The sequence below is a fragment of the Brassica napus genome, chromosome C6 (assembly GCF_020379485.1).
Source record: "Brassica napus cultivar Da-Ae chromosome C6, Da-Ae, whole genome shotgun sequence".
NCBI classification, from domain to species: domain Eukaryota; kingdom Viridiplantae; phylum Streptophyta; class Magnoliopsida; order Brassicales; family Brassicaceae; genus Brassica; species Brassica napus.
In genome coordinates, this window is record NC_063449.1 from 22,255,427 (window position 1) to 22,273,712 (window position 18,286).

At 36.6% G+C, this 18,286-nt stretch overlaps 1 protein-coding gene and 1 long non-coding RNA gene across 2 annotated transcripts; both read left to right on the top strand.

Moving 5' to 3' along the window:
- The first annotated feature begins 2,833 nt into the window (after positions 1 to 2,833).
- On the top strand, positions 2,834 to 3,789 carry LOC106404722 (germin-like protein subfamily 1 member 13). Its single transcript, XM_013845406.3, has 2 exons — positions 2,834 to 3,013; positions 3,114 to 3,789. Exons 1-2 carry the CDS (start codon positions 2,899 to 2,901, stop codon positions 3,656 to 3,658), a joined length of 660 nt encoding a protein of 219 aa, XP_013700860.2. The 5' UTR covers positions 2,834 to 2,898; the 3' UTR covers positions 3,659 to 3,789.
- A 9,681-nt stretch (positions 3,790 to 13,470) lies between these two features.
- Positions 13,471 to 16,199, top strand: LOC106430453. Its single transcript, XR_002661937.2, has 2 exons — positions 13,471 to 14,230; positions 14,309 to 16,199. It is a non-coding gene; the product is annotated as an uncharacterized LOC106430453 (long non-coding RNA).
- The last annotated feature ends 2,087 nt before the right edge of the window (positions 16,200 to 18,286 follow it).

The window sequence follows — 18,286 nt, forward strand, 5'->3', positions numbered from 1 at the left end:
AACAATTCCGTCCTATAGTATAGCTTTCAATGGTGAATTGCTGTGATGTTTTTCGGGGAAGAATAGGCTAAGACAAGGAGATTCCATCTCCTCCTTGTTATTTGTATTAGCCTTAACATTCTATCCAAATCTCTAGACCAAGGAACTTTGAACCAGGTCTTTAATCTGCAACCCTTATAATAGTTTCTTTCATCACTCACACAAGTTTCTAAACCTCTGATAGCACGAAATCGGTTTATCCACACTTGAGATCGGTCGATCCTTGTCATACCCATCGATCAATCCAAAACCTGAGATTGGTTGATCCATCAAGATCGGTCGGTCAATCTCATGACCAGAACGATCATCATTGCCGAGATCGATCGATCGATATTGTGCCAAATGCACATAATCTACACGTGCCTTACCACCTTAGAAATACTTTTCACCTCGTTTCTAAACCTCTGATTTACATCCCATTAAGACTAAATTCTGACTCGGGATTTCATCTCAACATGACTACTATTAGGATTTCATTACTAAATTCTTATTTGGCTACATTTGGCTCCCTTCTTCCTCGGTTCTCCCATTTTTGTGGTCTCCTCCCCTCCTAAAAATCATCTAACATACCCGGTTAATGCTGCTCTTAGAATACTAAAGAATTGTTTGAGATGTTAAATTATATCTTTAGACATGTTTGAGGTGATATATAATATTTAAGTACTTGTTGCGATCCGTATACTTTATTTTTCATTAGTAGAAGAAAAGGTTCAAATTTTCTGTAAACTATTGCGTTGATTGGTTTTCTCTACTTGATAATGGATTCAAATTTTGCATTTCAAAATGTAACAAATTATATATCATTCAATATAAGTTTAAATTATTAAAAAATAATGTAATTATTATTAGTAAAAATATTTTTTTTTGTCATCAATTATAGACTCATACTGACTCTGTGAACCACAACGGGAGATCCTGATACATGTGAACGACGAAAGACGGTTGTTTTCTGACACTTTGGTACATAGATGATCTCTGATCTAATGAAACTTTCTCTCATGGTCTTGATATTTTCCAAATAATTTGCAAATGCTGGTCATTCTTCCGGTTCTAAAACCATCTTCACCAATTGAGAACAATCCGTTGTAAACGTAACCCGAAATTGACGTAATTTTTTCATACATTCCATTGCCCATATAATAGAGCTTCAATCTCCACATGCAGAGGAGTGAGACAAGCCCGGATATTCCTCGCCCCCAACAGCCCATCAAAACCTTCTAAAGTACTGAGCCAACCTTGTCCTGAGAAAGTATCATTCTTCTTCCAAGAGCCATCTGTGAAGCACCATCTTCTTGGGATCGATGGAAGGGTTGTAGGCTCGACTGGTAATACTCTTCTGGTAGTGCTTCATCCCAGAGTGTTGACTCTGTTTCTACCAATTTGAGCGTATCTCGAGGATCCATATCCAAATTACTACAAATTTTACTATTTCTTCATTTCCAGATATATCATAGTATCCACGCAAACTGATGATCCTCCATCTGCGTGAAGACTCGACAAAAGAGATGATCCACATTTGTAAAACTGGAGCTTGTGGAGAAAATAGCTGGGGTCGATGGTATCTTGGAGAAAGTCCAAACCTGAAGTAATAGAGGACATTCAAATATATATATACCATTAAGTTTATATATACTATTAAGTACTTTTGAGGAAATTATGTTGTCATAAAAATTATAATATTAAAACTTTCAGAAAATTAAAAAATATTTTTTAATTAGATTTTATATTAAAACTTTAAGATCACGTTTTCTAGCATGTAAAACTATATTTTGTAAAAACCATAAAATTGTGGTCGCCGTCAAAACTGTTATAATGCACGCTAAAATCGTAAATTAATATTTTACAGCTAAAACCACAATGTTATATTATCCGAAATTCATACAAATGTATTTTTCTTTTAGAATCATAATATTATATTTTTCGTCAAATTGTAAAGTTGCGTTCTCTTACCAAATCGTAAATTACACCAAGTTCAAATATTCAAATGCTACTTTTTCACCCTAATTTATGCCTGTAACCTTTGGTGATGTGTATATAATTTTATTCGCGAATAATTTACATACCACACTAAAACCTTGAAGGTGATACAAGGAAAACGCTATATTACAAATCAGCAACTTACAAGATCGTGGTGCTGTGTATGAAGTCATGCAAATAATGGCTACCCGAGGTGGCAGGTGGCCTAGCGGCAGTACTGAACGTTTCTCACACACGACTACCCGAGGTCGCCAGTTCGATACTCAGGGACAGCGGGGTGGAACTGGGTTAGCTAAAAAATCCCTACGGGGATTTCTGGCGAGGTGACCCTTCGGGGTGAGCCCAGTCACTATAAAAAGTTCAACCCATAAAGTTTTTAACCGGGCCTCGTAGTCTGGTGGTAAAGGAACCTCGGCTGAGGTGCCCGCCACCCGAGTTCGAGCCCCGGCCACGAGGGGTATTTACATGGGCTGCCTCTCGCCCTCCAGACCACTTCGCGTAACCAGGGGCCCTTAAGTGGACGCTTAAAAATCCTGTAATGGCTTGGGCTTAGTCCCGGTGGGCTAGTCGATCACGCAAAGTGGTCGGACACTGGATTATCAAAAAAAAAAAAAAAAAAAGTCATGCAAATAATATTTTAAATAAAGATTTTTTTGTCATCATATTTTAAATAAAGATATAATAAGTTATTTATTGACTTGTTAAACGTTTTTGAACTGCCACATTGAAACATCCGAACTACAAATATATAGAACGACTTTGGACCACGTCAAATATGGCATACGCTTTTTACCTTATAAATACTGCTAAAATGCTTCACAATTTACAAACAACAAACATATAAACACACTTGAAAACATATTACAAAACCTCTTTTTGAAAATGAGGGTTTCAATCCTGATTACCGTATTAGCTGTGGTCATTTCCTTTGCCAAAGCTTATGATCCAAGCCCACTCCAAGACTTCTGTGTCGCAATTGATGACCCCAAAAATGGAGGTGCGTATAAAACCTGGTTTCTGTAACTCGATCTCCTTTTCCACCTTAAGCTGATTACATTATCTGATAACATATTTTTTGAAATGAAATCTACGTGCAGTTTTTGTGAATGGTAAGTTCTGTAAGGATCCAAAGCAAGCCAAGGCAGAAGATTTCTTCTACTCAGGACTCAATAAGGCCGGAAACACCAATAACGATGTCAAATCCAACGTGACAACAGTTAATGTCGATAAGATTCCAGGGCTAAACACTATGGGAATATCCTTGGTTCGCATAGACTATGCACCATATGGCCAAAACCCACCTCACACGCACCCTCGCGGCACTGAGATCCTTGTCCTTTTGGAGGGAACATTATACGTCGGTTTTGTTTCTTCCAATCAAGATAACAATCGTCTATTCGCCAAAGTATTGCAACCAGGTGACGTTTTTGTATTCCCCATAGGAATGATACATTTTCAGGTGAATATTGGGAAAACTCCCGCGGTAGCCTTTGCGGGACTGAGTAGTCAGAACGCTGGTGTCATCACGATCGCAGATACTGTGTTTGGATCGAAGCCACCGATCAAACCGGAGGTTCTGGCTATGGCGTTCCAGTTGGATGTCAATGTTGTCAAAGACCTTGAGGCCAAGTTTAAGAACTGAATTTGAGTCATTAAGAGTGTATGTCTTTGTACCACTCAAGTAAACATATAATACGAATTAAAGTCTACGCATAAAATAAAAAGGTGTATCCACCTAATTTGATATTTAATATTAAGTTTACTTTTCCTTAATTGATTTAGTCTTATATTTTGTAAAATGTTAGGGTAATAAAAGTTATTTGGATATTTAAATAAGTCTTTAAGAGTTGTTAGAAAGATCAAGTATGCTTACCATAGGAAAGGTTAGTAAAACAAGCTATACGAAGATAAAACTAGGTGGACGGACCACGTATCTGGGGGTATTAATATAATTCATATACTGTAATTATAGCAATTGTTCTGAGTTTATGGTCGTAATACTCATAATAATACATCGATCTTTAGTAGATGAGGATGTGTTTGGAAAGATAACTCTGGACAAACATAATTTATGGGTATAAAAAATCAAAGACAAAAGGGAATCCACTTTGAACTCAAGAGTTAGAAGTACTAGGCTGGGCAATGGAAAACATATTACATTATTCGATATGTCAGTACTTTGGACTAATTGCAAAAACTTGATAGCAATGATAAATGAACTTCATGCATAGCGACTTTCTCGACAGAGTTGAAAGAGAAACAAGAACTAAAGACAAGATTCTAAAATTTCATGATATTCTATATTCTTCGGGGATAGAATGACACTGCTGATTTTTTAGCTAAAACTGCCAGGTCTTTTCATAGGACTATTTATTTTGTTGGTTATTCTATTCCGGTCTGGTTATCCAGACCACCGAATAATTAATATAATGGTCTTTTATTGTAAAAGATAATTATTATGAGTGTATAAAAGTATACCGTAACTATCCCTTTCTCTTTCTCTCTCACAATCATTATGTTCTCTTTGTATCTCTATCTTTACCATACTCATTTGTTTTTCTTTATATCTCTTTCTCTCTCAAACGCTCACTCCGTCTCTCTGCTCTTTCTGTCTCATTCATTTCGTCTATCTGTCTCATTTTAGTTTTAAACCATAAATTTGTAACTAGAGATTTTAGATTAATTTTAGTAGATTAAATATGGAATTCTACTTTTAGATTATATGCAATCTAACTCTATCGATTTTGAGTTATAATATTTAATATAATAATATTTGATTAAAATATTCAAAACAATTTTTTCAAATAAATGTATCTTTGCAATACATAGTAGTTGTATCATTCAAAATAATTTTCTCAAATAAATGTATCTTTGTAACTGATATCTTCAACTTCATACACATAAATTGTATTAGAACTTTATTTCATATATTGTTGCTCTTACAACCACATATAAACTGTCAGAAACATTTCTCTCAGTTATGACTTTCCCACTATAAAATGTGTTCTTCAGCAAACAAAGATTTTATAAAGAGTGTGATTGGTTAGCTCAGAGTAACTGAAAGTAATTTAGATAGAGTAAATAGGAGAAAAATTATAGAGTAATTAAGAGAAAAAAGGTAGAGTAATCTTATATATATAAAGTTGGTTTTTTTCCTTCTTATGACACGTGGAAGGGGGGGTTTGTTGACATGTGTCCTCATGTTTTTTTTCTATTTAAATTCGTCTTCTTTTAAATTATTGCAATTTTCTGCATAAATTTCTAATTGTGTATTATCTAATCATTCTCACACTTATTGGTCTCTAAAATTCAAGAAATAAATAAAATAATATAAATATATTTTAAATATTTAATTTATTCACACCTAAAAATAGCAAGACTTTTCATCATTTTATTATTTTTACTAATTTTTATTATTTCATTTACAAATTATATTTATTTCACTATTAGTATCATAAGATAATCAAATTAAGAATAAGAAACTAGACAACCAACACATAAACTAAGAAAGCGGGCCAAAGGGAGAATAATAATCGAAAGGCCAAAACCACCAAAAAGCAGGAAAATATATGTTTAAAACACCGGAATCACAACCAGTAGCTAAAAAGTAAGAAACACCTCACAGACTAAACAAGAACATACAAGACAACATCCAACTGAAAAACCACAAAGCTCTGGATAGAAGGGACCAAAGCTCCAAGAGACTAACTCCGCACACCTATACCAAGGAAAACATGGAAAGAAAAGAAACAACTTGAGAGAGAGAGAATGGAAGACAACCACCAAAAAATCAGAGACTAAACTTGAGACCAGAAATAACCTTCCAAGCCCACATAGCATACACGAACGAAAACATTATCCAAATCTCGAGTGGCAAACATGGTGAAAGGGAGAGCCACCAGAAATGCGATGAAAGCTGCAAAGATATGCAAGAATAAAGAGGGAAAGGGAGAAATAGCGAAATCAGAAAACTATGGAGCCGTCCTCACGCTATGAAAGAGAGCATAGAAGTCAGAACACAAAAAACTAGATCTTGAAAACCAAAACGAGCAGAGACTATTGACGGTAAGCCAACGACGATGAATACAAAATCAAAGACGAATAAACTATGACCCAACCAAGGAGATGCACTTCCTAACATCAGCTGAAATCTAAGGAAGAAGAGGAGCAATCAATATTGACTGGAACAGCCTACAATGCCGTGGGAAGCAACCGAACAACTGAAAACTCATAAACCTGATCTGCAACAAATACCATATAATCTCATAGGTGAATAAGGCAAGAAAAACAAGAGAAAAATGTGAGTCTTTTTCCGGTGATGGTGAGAAGCACCGCATACCAGAAATGTAACGAAATACATAGACGGTGAGGGCTCAAGTTTAAAATATGGGGAGAGGAAAAAAACATCTTAAAAATTATAATTTTCAAAAATATGAAAAAAATATAATACAATTTTGACGATGAAACCGTTAATCTTAGAATCAACAAATGCGTAGATGCAAAGTTATTGAAATTTAATATTAGTTTACGTTAGAGGCTCATTTGACTACTAACAAGTATTATACACATAACAACACATTATTCAAAAAAAAAACAAACAAAATATATTAACTTATCACCTACTACATAACAAACTAAAAACATCAAATAATGATCTTAACAAATAAAAACGATAATATAATTACATTATCCAAAAAAAAATTATGTTCTTAACAATAATAAAACAATATTCCGCGCGAAGCGTGGACACCCCCTAGTCTATATTATAATAGATCACTTTTTGTTCACTTCTAAGGCTGTCCACCTCAGCATTATGTGGGTCCCAGTTATAATCTAAACATTACGCTAAGCGGAATTTGTATCGTCAACTTAACTAATATTTATTAACCCTCTTTCTCTCACCGCTGTTGATGATCCCCTCTCTGTCCTCGATCCGCTTCTCTCATGGGGCCATAGACGCACACTGCGACACTGGTCCGTGGTCTCAACTTCACCCTCCTCCGTCTCCATGGACGGATCGAAGGAAACGTCGACAAGCTCTGTGCTCAACTCGAGAAATCTAGGCCGATAAAAGTTGAATCTGGAAATTCCAACAAGAAGAAGAGAATATCTGATTACGATTCGCCCCATGCTGCTCCTGTACGAAGAAGGTACATTGATATGAACGATGATACTGACGGAGGAGAAGACCGGATTGGGGTGTTCAGGAGAAAGCTATCTGGTGATTTTGATAGAATCGTTGGAGAGATGACAACCAAAGCCAATAAGAAATCAATTAAATCTGGTTTACTGCTAACATCTAATTTTTGAACGTTTTGTTTATTCAGATTTATAGCTCCATGAGATTTTCTACGAACATAGAAAGTGAACAGGAACACAAGATTTGGGATCAGTGGAGAATCTTCAGATCTTTGTAAGCTATTATTGAATGGTGGGATTTCTGTGTATATCGTAATGACCAAATAAATCTTTTACGTAATATAAAAGTCAACTATTCCTAGGATCAGTGTTGTTTTCTGCCGAGTAGTAAACCTGAAGATAACTATTCCTACTCATTTTTTCATGTATTTCATAGCTGAAGCGAGAGAAGAGATGAGCAGCTGATTATAAAAAGGTTATTGCTTGCAGGAAAGATGTGCTGCAGTGGACACTGTTTCTCTTGTGGCTCGAATACTGCATAAATCAAAGGCTCATCTTCAATCCATGCTTATGTCAAGAAATGGCTCTTTGGTTGAAGACTTCTTTGGTCAACTGGTATGTGATGCTTTGAGTTTTGATTCCTTATAAGCTATTGCCTTATGTAGTTGTGCTACTGACAAAATTGCATACAGTCTGCTTATAGATAGACCTCTGTAGCATCCAATAGTCTTTTGCCTCTTTAAAAATGATGGATTCTGAAGGATGATCATAAGTAGTTTCATTGCATTCCTTTGTTATAGATTTCTTAAATATATATTAGTCAAGAACTGTTTATATACGGTATGAGTGTCAAATATATTTGAAAGAGTTGCATTAAGTGGATTGATTCATCAGGTTGGTTCCGTACCTGATCTGACAGAGCACTTACACATGACAACTGCAAGGATCCTGCGGCATGTTAATGGGTAAATTGCCAATCTACTTAAGAAAGTTATTAGATGTCTGTGACAAAAAAAATGTTATTAGATGGATTCAATCTCTATCCTCCCTTTTGTGCCTTTTATTCTTATTCTTACTGGCCTCTTGTACGTTTAGATAACGATCTTTCTTGTCATTCATCTTTGCAATACAAAGTGTATATATACAAAACCTTAAGGTCGGCCAAACCTAGCTATCCCTTGTCGAAGAGGAATCATTAACTACATGTATACTCCCTTTATTCACATTAGGAAATATAACATTACATGAATATATGGCCAATACTCCCCTTCAAGTTGGAGTGTGAAGATCTTGAACACCTAACTTGGACATTAACTTCACAAATTGCTGACGACTGAGTGACTTGGTTAGGATATCAGCAATCTGATCATTGGTGCGAATGTGTTGAGTAACAATCATACCATCTTTGACTGCATCACGAACCGAATGACAATCGTTCTCAATGTGTTTCGTACGTTCATGGAAGACAAGATTAGCAGCTATGTGTATAGCAGCTTTGCTATCACAAAAGAAACGAGTTGGAGAGCTTTGATCAACACCTAGCTCAGTCAACAAACGCCGAAACCACTTTGTTTCACGAAGAGCAGCAGCCATAGCTCGGTATTCTGCTCCAGCGGAAGAGTGTGAGACTGTTTTCTGTTTCTTTGTCTTCCAAGAAACCAGAGATCCACCAAGCATGACAACAAACGAACTCAACGACCGGCGTGTTAACGGACATGACGACCAGTCAGCATCGCAATATATTGTGAGTGTAAGATCTGTATCTGACTTCAGTAATACCCCCTGACCAGGAGATCCTTTTAAATATTGAACCATACGAAGAGCCACTTCCCAGTGAGCTATTTTTGGAGCTTTCATAAATTGAGAGAGAATGTGAACAGCATAACATAGTTCTGGTCGAGTGTTGAGAAGATAAATGAGACGACCCAGTTGTCTACGGTACTTCTTTGGATCATCAAGTAGCGGACTGACCACTGTCGATAAACCATGATTCTGCTCAATAGGTGTCACAGCAGGTCGACATCCAAGATTTCCAGTTTCCGCAATAATATCCAAAGTGTATTTTCTCTGTGTTAAGAAAATTCCTTCGGGTCCTCGGCTTACTTCAATACCAAGAAAATACTTCAATTTTCCGAGATCTTTCATACTAAAACACCGGCTCAAATACTCCTTAAATTTCTGAAGCATATAAGCTTCATTCCCACATATAAGAAGATCATTGACATAAATGAGCACTCGTAACTCAATGTTTCCACGAGCATAAGAGAACAGTGAGTAATCTTCGTATGACTGAATGAAGCCAAAACGTAAGAGAGCATCAGACAACTTCTTAAACCAACAGCGAGGTGCCTGTTTGAGCCCATATAACGCCTTGCGTAAGCGACATACTTTGTCTGGAAACTTATGTCGAAAACCCGGAGGAATCTTCATGTAAACTTTTTCTTCAAGATCTCCATGTAAAAACACATTGTTTACATCCATTTGGTAGACTTCCCATTGTCTTGCAGTTACTAGACGCAAGAGGGAGCGTACCGTGTTCATCTTGACCACTGGCGCAAATGTCTCAGAATAGTCTTCACCTTCTACTTGCTTATTACCTTGCACAACAACCCGAGATTTATATCTCTCAACCGTACCATCGGCATTGTACTTGATCTTATGAACCCATTGACTACCAAGGGCAACTTTGCCAGACGGAAGATCAGTAAAATCCCATGTCCGTTGATCTTCAAGAGCTACAATCTCAGTTTGCATTGCATCACGGAATACTTTTTGAGTCACTGCCTCTTTAAAGTTTTTCGGTTCAGAGACAGCAGTGATAGCTGCCAAATAAGCTCGATGTCCTGGAGAGAACTGGTCATCTGAAACAAAATCAGATAGCGGATAAAGAGAAGTACCTGGAACAGCCGGTAACGAGGACTGAGATGTGGACGGAGACAGAGCATGATGGGTGTCGGGGTCTACTGGAACAGCATTGTATGCAACAAAGTCTTTTAGACGCACGGATTGTGTCTTTTCTCGATGACCTCTCCCAAGGTTTTCTTGAGGAATTGACTCAGATGTATCACCTGATTCTGTAGGTGTAACTATTTCGGCAGTCTGAACTTCTTCTATGGCAGGAGGAATGCGTGTATCTAATGCAATATCAAGTTCCTCTGCAACATTATTACTCCCCCTGTCGACTGATGTCATCAGCCAGTCTTCATCATATTCTGCAACTGGTGGAGCAAGATCTGTAGACAACTTCTTCTCCGCATACGGAAATACATCTTCTTGAAAAACTACATCTCTAGACACTAAGAATTCATTCTGATCCATATCATAAACTTTCCACCCTTCTTGCCGAATGAAAAACCAACAAATACACACTGACGACTGCGTGAACCAAACTTGTCTTTATCACGAGCAGCTCGATGAACATAACATGCCGAACCAAAAACTCGCAGTTGCTTGTAATCAGGCTTCACACCATGTAAGATCTCATATGGCGATCGACCCTTGTGGACTAAAGAACGTGTTCGGTTTATTAAATACGCAGCAGTCAATAACGCTTCTCCCCAGAACTTGATAGGAAGACTCGCCTGGAACATGATAGCACGTGAAACATTCAAGATATGCCGATGCTTTCTTTCGACTCTTCCATTCTGTTGAGGTGTGGCAACACAACTCGTCTGATGAACTATTCCATGTTCTCGAAAATACGAAGAAAGTGCCATGAACTCCGTACCATTGTCACTACGCACCATCTTAACGGACTTGTTGAATTGCTTTTCTGTATAAGCAAAGAATTGTAGCAGTACTCATTTCACCTCCGATTTCTCCAGCAAAAGGTATGTCCATACTGCTCTAGAGAAATCGTCTACAATCGTCAAGAAGTACACTGCACCACAAGAAGATGGAACTCGATATGGACCCCAAACATCGACATGAATAAGTGAAAAACAATCCTTTGTTTTATTCATACTATCATAGAATACTTCACGTGTTTGCTTGGCTCTATAACAAATGTCACAAGGACCAGAACCAGCTACTTTATTAGAAGAAAAAGACAAATCCGAAAGCACTAAAAACGACGGGTGTCCTAAGCGTCGATGCCACAAAACTTGATCTGAATCACCAAATGCTTTATGACTCTTGGCTGAGATGACATCCGTAAAGTAATAGACCCCATCACGCTCTTCACCGGCTCCAATCAAAGTAATAGACCCCATCACGCTCTTCAACGGTCCTGCAAAACACAAATTGTATCTGTGAATGTTGCAAGGCAATTGGTCTGTTTCAGTAGCTTAGAAACTGAAATCAACGTGCACTTTAAAGCTGGAACATATAAGACATTATCCAATAGAACAGTAGCAGATAGTGGAAAGACACCAACACTCGTCGCTATGGTTTTGCTACCATCTGCGAACCCGACAGAGCAAGGTGCAACATTCCTGACGTTAGTCAAGAGAGAAAAGCTTCCTGTCATGTGGTGTGAAGCACCCGTATCAAGAATGACATCACCAAGTTCTTTCTTACCAGACAACTTGTCGTAACCGTGGCTACCGGACTTTTCTTGAATCATTTGAGTGAGAACTTTCCACTGGTCGGAAGTCAATCCAGGAACTGCAGATGAGTCCGAGCTCGTAGCGTGTGCGACTTTTGCTTGTGCACGACCCCGACCTGAGCCCCCAGAACCAGCATTGCGACCTCTTCTACCTCGACCACGTCCTCCACTGCCACTGCGATCAGGCCACCACTCTGGAAACCCAATGATTTGCCAACAATCACGTTTTTCATGTCCCGTCCTGCCGCAATGAGAACAGAGCATGTTCCTTGGCTTCAAGAGCGAGTTCTCTGATTTGTTCGTCTGTGATGAAGACGACTCCTTAGCTCCATGACGTGCCAGAAACCCTACTGCCTCTTGTTGCTGTTCTTGACCACGAGCAGCTACAATTCTCTGTTCTTCTCTCACTATTTTGTTGTAGATTTCTCCCAACGACGGAAGCGGATCCATACCAATGATTGTTGTACAAATCGCTCCAAACCTTGCATCATCTAAGCCCATCACGAACTGATGAATCTTCTCTTATTCCCTCTATTTCGCGATCGCTGCCGCAGCTCCACAAGTACACACATGAACAGGTTGATACACCTGCAGCTCTTCCCACAGGGTTGAGGGCTTGCCAAAGTAATCCATCACGGATTGTCCTTCCTGTCTACACGAGGCTAACTGAGCCTTAATCTGATGGATTCTCACTGTGTTTCCTACCGAGAAATGTTCTTTGAGATTAGACCAAAGTTGATGAGCATCCGAGATATACGTCACCGTCGAACGCACCTTTGGTTGAATGGAAGTGCGAATCCACCCCACAATCATGGAGTTCACTACGAGCAAGTTCTCTAGGTCTGAACTCCCTTCATCTGGTTTCTTCAATGATCCATTGATGAACCCTTTCTTGCGCTTCGCTTGAACATTAAGCATCTCCGACGACCATTCATTGTAGTTGTCTCCACTTAATTGAACAGAAGTTATGACGGCTCTAGGATTATCTGAAGCAGCTAGCGTGTATGGCGAGATTGGTGCAGTTTCATCGTCTTTTACACCAGTTTCCACCATCGCTAACAAGATTTCCCAAGAACAAAACGACTATAAACTTTTGTGTTTATTGCTCTGATACCATGTACGTTTAGATAACGATCTTTCTTGTCATTCATCTTTGCAATACAAAGTGTATATATACAAAACCTTAAGGTCGGCCAAACCTAGCTATCCCTTGTCGAAGAAGGAATCATTAACTACATGTATATTCCCTTTATTCACATTAGGAAATATAACATTACATGAATATATGGCCAATACCTCTGGATTTAAAAAAAAAAAACTGTTATATAACTTTTTAACTCAATCGGTATGTTAAAGTCAAGCCTTGGTTTTGTATGATATATGTTCTCATTGGAGTATGTCGACCGGATTGCTAACTCTAAATGGGAAGTCAAGGAGCTTGGAGTGGAGTATAATGGGTTTGTTACTTCCTTCTGTTATTCCATTTGCTCTTCCAAATTTGTACCTGCAACTTTAATTAAATAGTGAAATACTCAACTATATTTGATGTTCATAGTCTTACAAAAGTATTATTTTAGAGTTCTCGTGTAGTATAAAGTTATCATTGGAGCCTACTTATTATCTGAGTTAAGATTTAGATATTCAGCACACGGTATTGATGCTCTTAAAACAGATTCTGATCATTCATGGCTTCACTGCCATCTTTTATGTACTAAACTATTTGAACAAACATGTATGTTGATTTGATCCTTGGGGAATTCAAACACTACAAACACAAGGCTTGCTCACGGAGGCATTCCACAGGAGGTAAATGTCTCTCTGGCCTCATCATTAATTCTAGGAGTTGATTACATTTTCTTCTCAACCTCTTAACTCTTTTTCGTATATAGGTTCAAAACCTCCTGCTGGAATATGGAATTGAAATATTCGCGGAGACGCTGGTGGAAGGTCTATCTAGGATAAAAATATGCACCAATGAAGGACGAGCTCTCATGTCTTTAGATATTCAGGTACTTTTCCTCTTTGTTTGCTTTTTTATCCAGTGTAGTTTATTCTACACGACATCAAGAATGGACACGAAAGAATGAAAGTATCAGTTAACATTGACAGACATTCTGATAAAAAAAATATTAAATACACAGAGCATCTAGAAAGGTGGTCATGATAGGACAAACCTTTATTCTTTGCTGATGAGATAAAAGTAAAACACAAACAATTGATAAATTGCATGACATGTAATTTAAACATGCGTCTGCGTTATAGCTATATTGTGCATAGGAATGATTTTGGTTGACAATATCTATCGTTTTGTAGGTTCTAATAAACGGGCTACAGCACTTTCTTCAACAAATGTGAAACCCAAGTTACAGATAGTGGATACATTTATCAAGGTAAGCAAAACACTGACTTATATGGAACTGCAGACTATCGTGCTGGTGAGACACATTTAAAACGGAAATCATCACTCACTTTTTGCAGGCATACTATCCACCAGGGATGGAGTATGTCCACTGGGCAAGGGCTCATCCGGTAAGCAAACAAAACTTCCTTTTCCTTTTAATAGATAGAAGATTTGATGAAAATGTGTAAACAATGATAAATATACAGGAATATACAAAAGGACAGGTCGTAGGACTTGTGACTTTAGTAGCCACCATGAAAGGCTGGAAGAGGAAAACGCGGCTAGAACTTGTGGATAAGATTGAAGCAGCTGCTGTGTAGAGATCTCAATCTAGAAGCAAGCTTCTTGAACTTCCAGCAACAGCGAGTAATATTTACATGTATTGAGAGCTGTAAATTGGAGGAAAGACCTTCTTGATTACTGTCGTTGCTTATGGGTTTGTGTTAAAAATCCTCCTAAAGTTGTACAGTCCTTAAGAGAATGTAACACATTCCACCCCCCTCCCTGTGTAACCGATTATTTAGTGCAAAACTATTTTAGCCATTAACGAGTGGTAGGTACAATTTTGTGATTATGAACACTACCATTTTCAGTTTTTTTTTCCTTATTTTTGTTATCTTATCGACTATTTCTATAATATTATCTAAAAAGTAAAATGTACATGTTAATTATTACACATGGGTCAAATCAATAAAATAAAAGTATTTTAATCAAATATTATTATTTTTCATATGTTCTAACTAATCATATTTATTTAAATTTTAATTGAAAAAATATTTCAAAAATAAAAATATCTCAAAATATCTAAGAAAGGTAATCACAATACTTTTTAGCAATCTAATTATATATGTAATATTAGGTAATTAAAATTAATTTAATAATTAATTTTATTTATAAATATTAATAATTATAGATGATATATAATTTCTTATTATAGAGTTGCTATTTTCTTTTCAAATAACTGAGATTCGTAATGAGTGATATTTAATAAATAAATTATTAAATTATTTTGTAGTTGATAACTCTAATTTTTACTTTTGATCAGTTTTTATTTTTCAAATAATATGAATGATATTGAAGAATGAAACTAAAATGGTTTTACTTAGAATGTATTTTTTTTTCTTTGAACCATCTTATACTAAGCTAAATGTTTTCTTCAAGCTTTAGAATCCCTTGGTTAACTCAATCACCTCAACATTTAGCATCACTATTGCTTCAACAAACTTACATTCATTGGTGTTCGTAGTTATTTTTTTTGGACAAGTGATTTAGATAGTACCTAAATACTTATGACAAAATTAGTACATAAAAATGATTGAATGAGCACAAATTAAATGATAAAACGATTAAATTACTCCAGACATTAAATCATTATCCTTTTATCTAAACCCTAACCTCTTTTTTCCTCACTTTCATTCTACGCTAAACCATTTCTTCCTTATTCACAAACCTCTAGAACGTTTGCCTTCGCTCCGGTCTAAATAATGGCGTCCACAAACGCACTCTCTTCCGCCTCCGTCCTCTGCTCCTCACGACAGGTGAAGGTTTTTTTTTTTAGATCAGCCATTTATGTTCTCATACTTTACTTGTGATTTGAATTTTTATTTCATACTATATCACTGCCCTTTTCTATTCAGCTTCTTTATGTTTATGTGGTTTTTTGGGTTTATGTAAAAATTGTTTCTTTCTCAATTCAGCTTCTCTTTACCCCATTGATTGGTAAAAAATGGTTACTTTCTATGGGGAAAGAGAAAAAACTTGATAGAAGATGAATCTGGTTGTAATGGGCATTGATTCATTCATTTTCTTGTGGGTGTGCAGGGAAAGCTGAGTGGTGGAAACCAACAGAAAGGTCAAAGAGTAAGCTACAGGAAAGCAAGTAGAGGTTTTAATGTTAGAGCAAGTATAAAGGAGATCTCTTTCGATCAGAGCTCAAGACCTTCTCTTCAAGCTGGTATTGATAAGTTTGCTGATGATGTTGGTCTCACTCTTGGCCCTAGAGGTATTCGTTACAATCTCAATGTCCGTTGTACCAAGTTGTGTCTCTCTTTTGTCTTAACCTTGTGGTCTTTTACAAGAGAGAAATGTTGTGTTGGATTAATTTGGAAGTCCTGCGTCGCTTTCTCGATCAATCTTGCTTCCAGCATCGTTGTGCTTCTCTTTTTTCGATTTTTTTTCTACACTGCTTTTAAATACCTTATTTCTTTTTAGACATTGTTTTGCGTTATGACCAACTTTTCACCCCAGGTGGTACTTGTTATCTCACTGGCTCTTGGCTCTGGAAGGTACTATGTCCTTGCCGGTTTTGCGTAAAATGTTGTTTGAAATTAATATTAATCTAATAGATGACAAAAAAAACTTGCTTAGTTTATATATAGCTGGCGTTTAAAAGTTATTTTAGTACTTCGGTTGTGACTGTCACATATAACAAAATATTTTAAGAGGCAAAGATATTTACTCTAACTTCTGCTACTATTTAATTAATCAAGTGAAAATTATTTATTGTACCTCTTTGCTGGCAATTCAAAAAGAGCAAAGTTATTTTACATTTTTTCTTCTATGTTTGTGTTGGAGAAAAATGTTGCGTTGGATTCAATTTTTAAGGAAGAATTAGATGTTGAACTTGAAATTATTGATTTTGTGATAATATATAGAGTGTGTATATATGTGGTTTTGATTCGTATGTAAGAATTAAAAACAGAAGGAACTATTTTTCTTAGTGTTTGTGATGCTAACGAAGTTGAGGAAACAGAAACTCACTGTGATGAAGAAAGTTGGTATCTCTTTCTCTACTTTTGTTGATATCAAATTACAATTCTTCAAATTTTCATGGCTTGTTCTTGATTGACAATACATCTATTCTATTAAAATAAAAGTCACAGCTTCTATTCATGTGTGATTTTTTTTTAAAAAAAAAATTTCCATAAAAAATTATATTTTATTATAAAAGTAATGGAAAAGTCTATCTTTATTCATAATATAGAGGTTCCTTATATAGGAGATTACACCGTCATAGATAAATGGAAAGATTACAAATCATAATCTCTTGGTTATGAGTCATCCACAATCTGATTCATAACACTCTCCCTTGGATGCCATAACCATTTAGAGCTTGTATGTGCTTTAATGTTGCCTCATTAAAACCTTATCAGGAAAACTCAATTGAGACAAAACCATAGTGAAGGAAAAAAGTACAACACACATTACTCCGCCTGATTTGGACATTACTGAAGGTCCCTTGGACCTCTCTAATTTTCTGCAATCCGTGGATGATGAAGATCTTGGGCAGAATATGCTTCGTCCTCGAACATGATAGTTGGTTCTTCTTTACCATCGGCCATGCCACAATATGATCCAAGATATTGAGTCATCGACCTCAAATACACACACACGAAATCTTGGATGATGTTGCTGTGATACGCGTGTACTACCATGTGTACAACATAACCTGTCTGAAAACAAATCAACAAAACCAAATAACCCCCTTTGGGCTGGTTAGTATAAAATAAACCAAAATCAAAGGCTTCTTCATCGTCTTTCTTATGGACCAGTCAGATCAGTATCTAAAACAAGACTTCTGCATCGTCCATCTCAGGACTAAATGGACTTCTTTATCGTCCACATTTGGACTAAATGGATCAGTGTCCAAAACAAGTGATCTCACGCCCATGTACTAGATAATGGGTGGGACTGGTCCATATTAAATATCTTGAGTACCCTTTTTTGTATATACTATTTGATGCACAAGGATTTCATTGTTAATGTACTTAATCTGTAATCCCAAACAACACTTTGTTTTCCAGGATCTTTCATCTCAAACTCTTTCTTGAGATATTCAACTGTTTATGAAATTGTATCCAGAGGTTCTTAGGATATTCAGATCATATACTTTGATGATTATCAATATTGTTCTCGAGAACTTGCTGTTCTTTTAGCTCAATACCCTCTAGTACTTTCATTATCCAGTGGGCCATATAAATATGCAGTCACTACATCAATTTGCTGCAAGTCTAATTTTCTCTCTTATATAGCCAGACTTATGAGAAATCTAAAAGTAGTTGCATCCACCATATGAAAGTATGTCTCCTCATAATCTATTACTGGTCTTTGTGAGAATCCTTGTGCAACATCAGCTTTATATCTCATGATTTCTATTCCTCACAAGACCCATTTATATCCACTGG

Coding starts and splice junctions, on each gene's coding strand:
- LOC106404722 (XM_013845406.3), top strand. CDS start 2,899: ATGAGGGTTTCAATCCTGATTACCGTATTAGCTGTGGTCATTTCCTTT. Junction 3,014..3,113: donor TGATGACCCCAAAAATGGAG/GTGCGTATAAAA, acceptor ATCTACGTGCAG/TTTTTGTGAATGGTAAGTTC.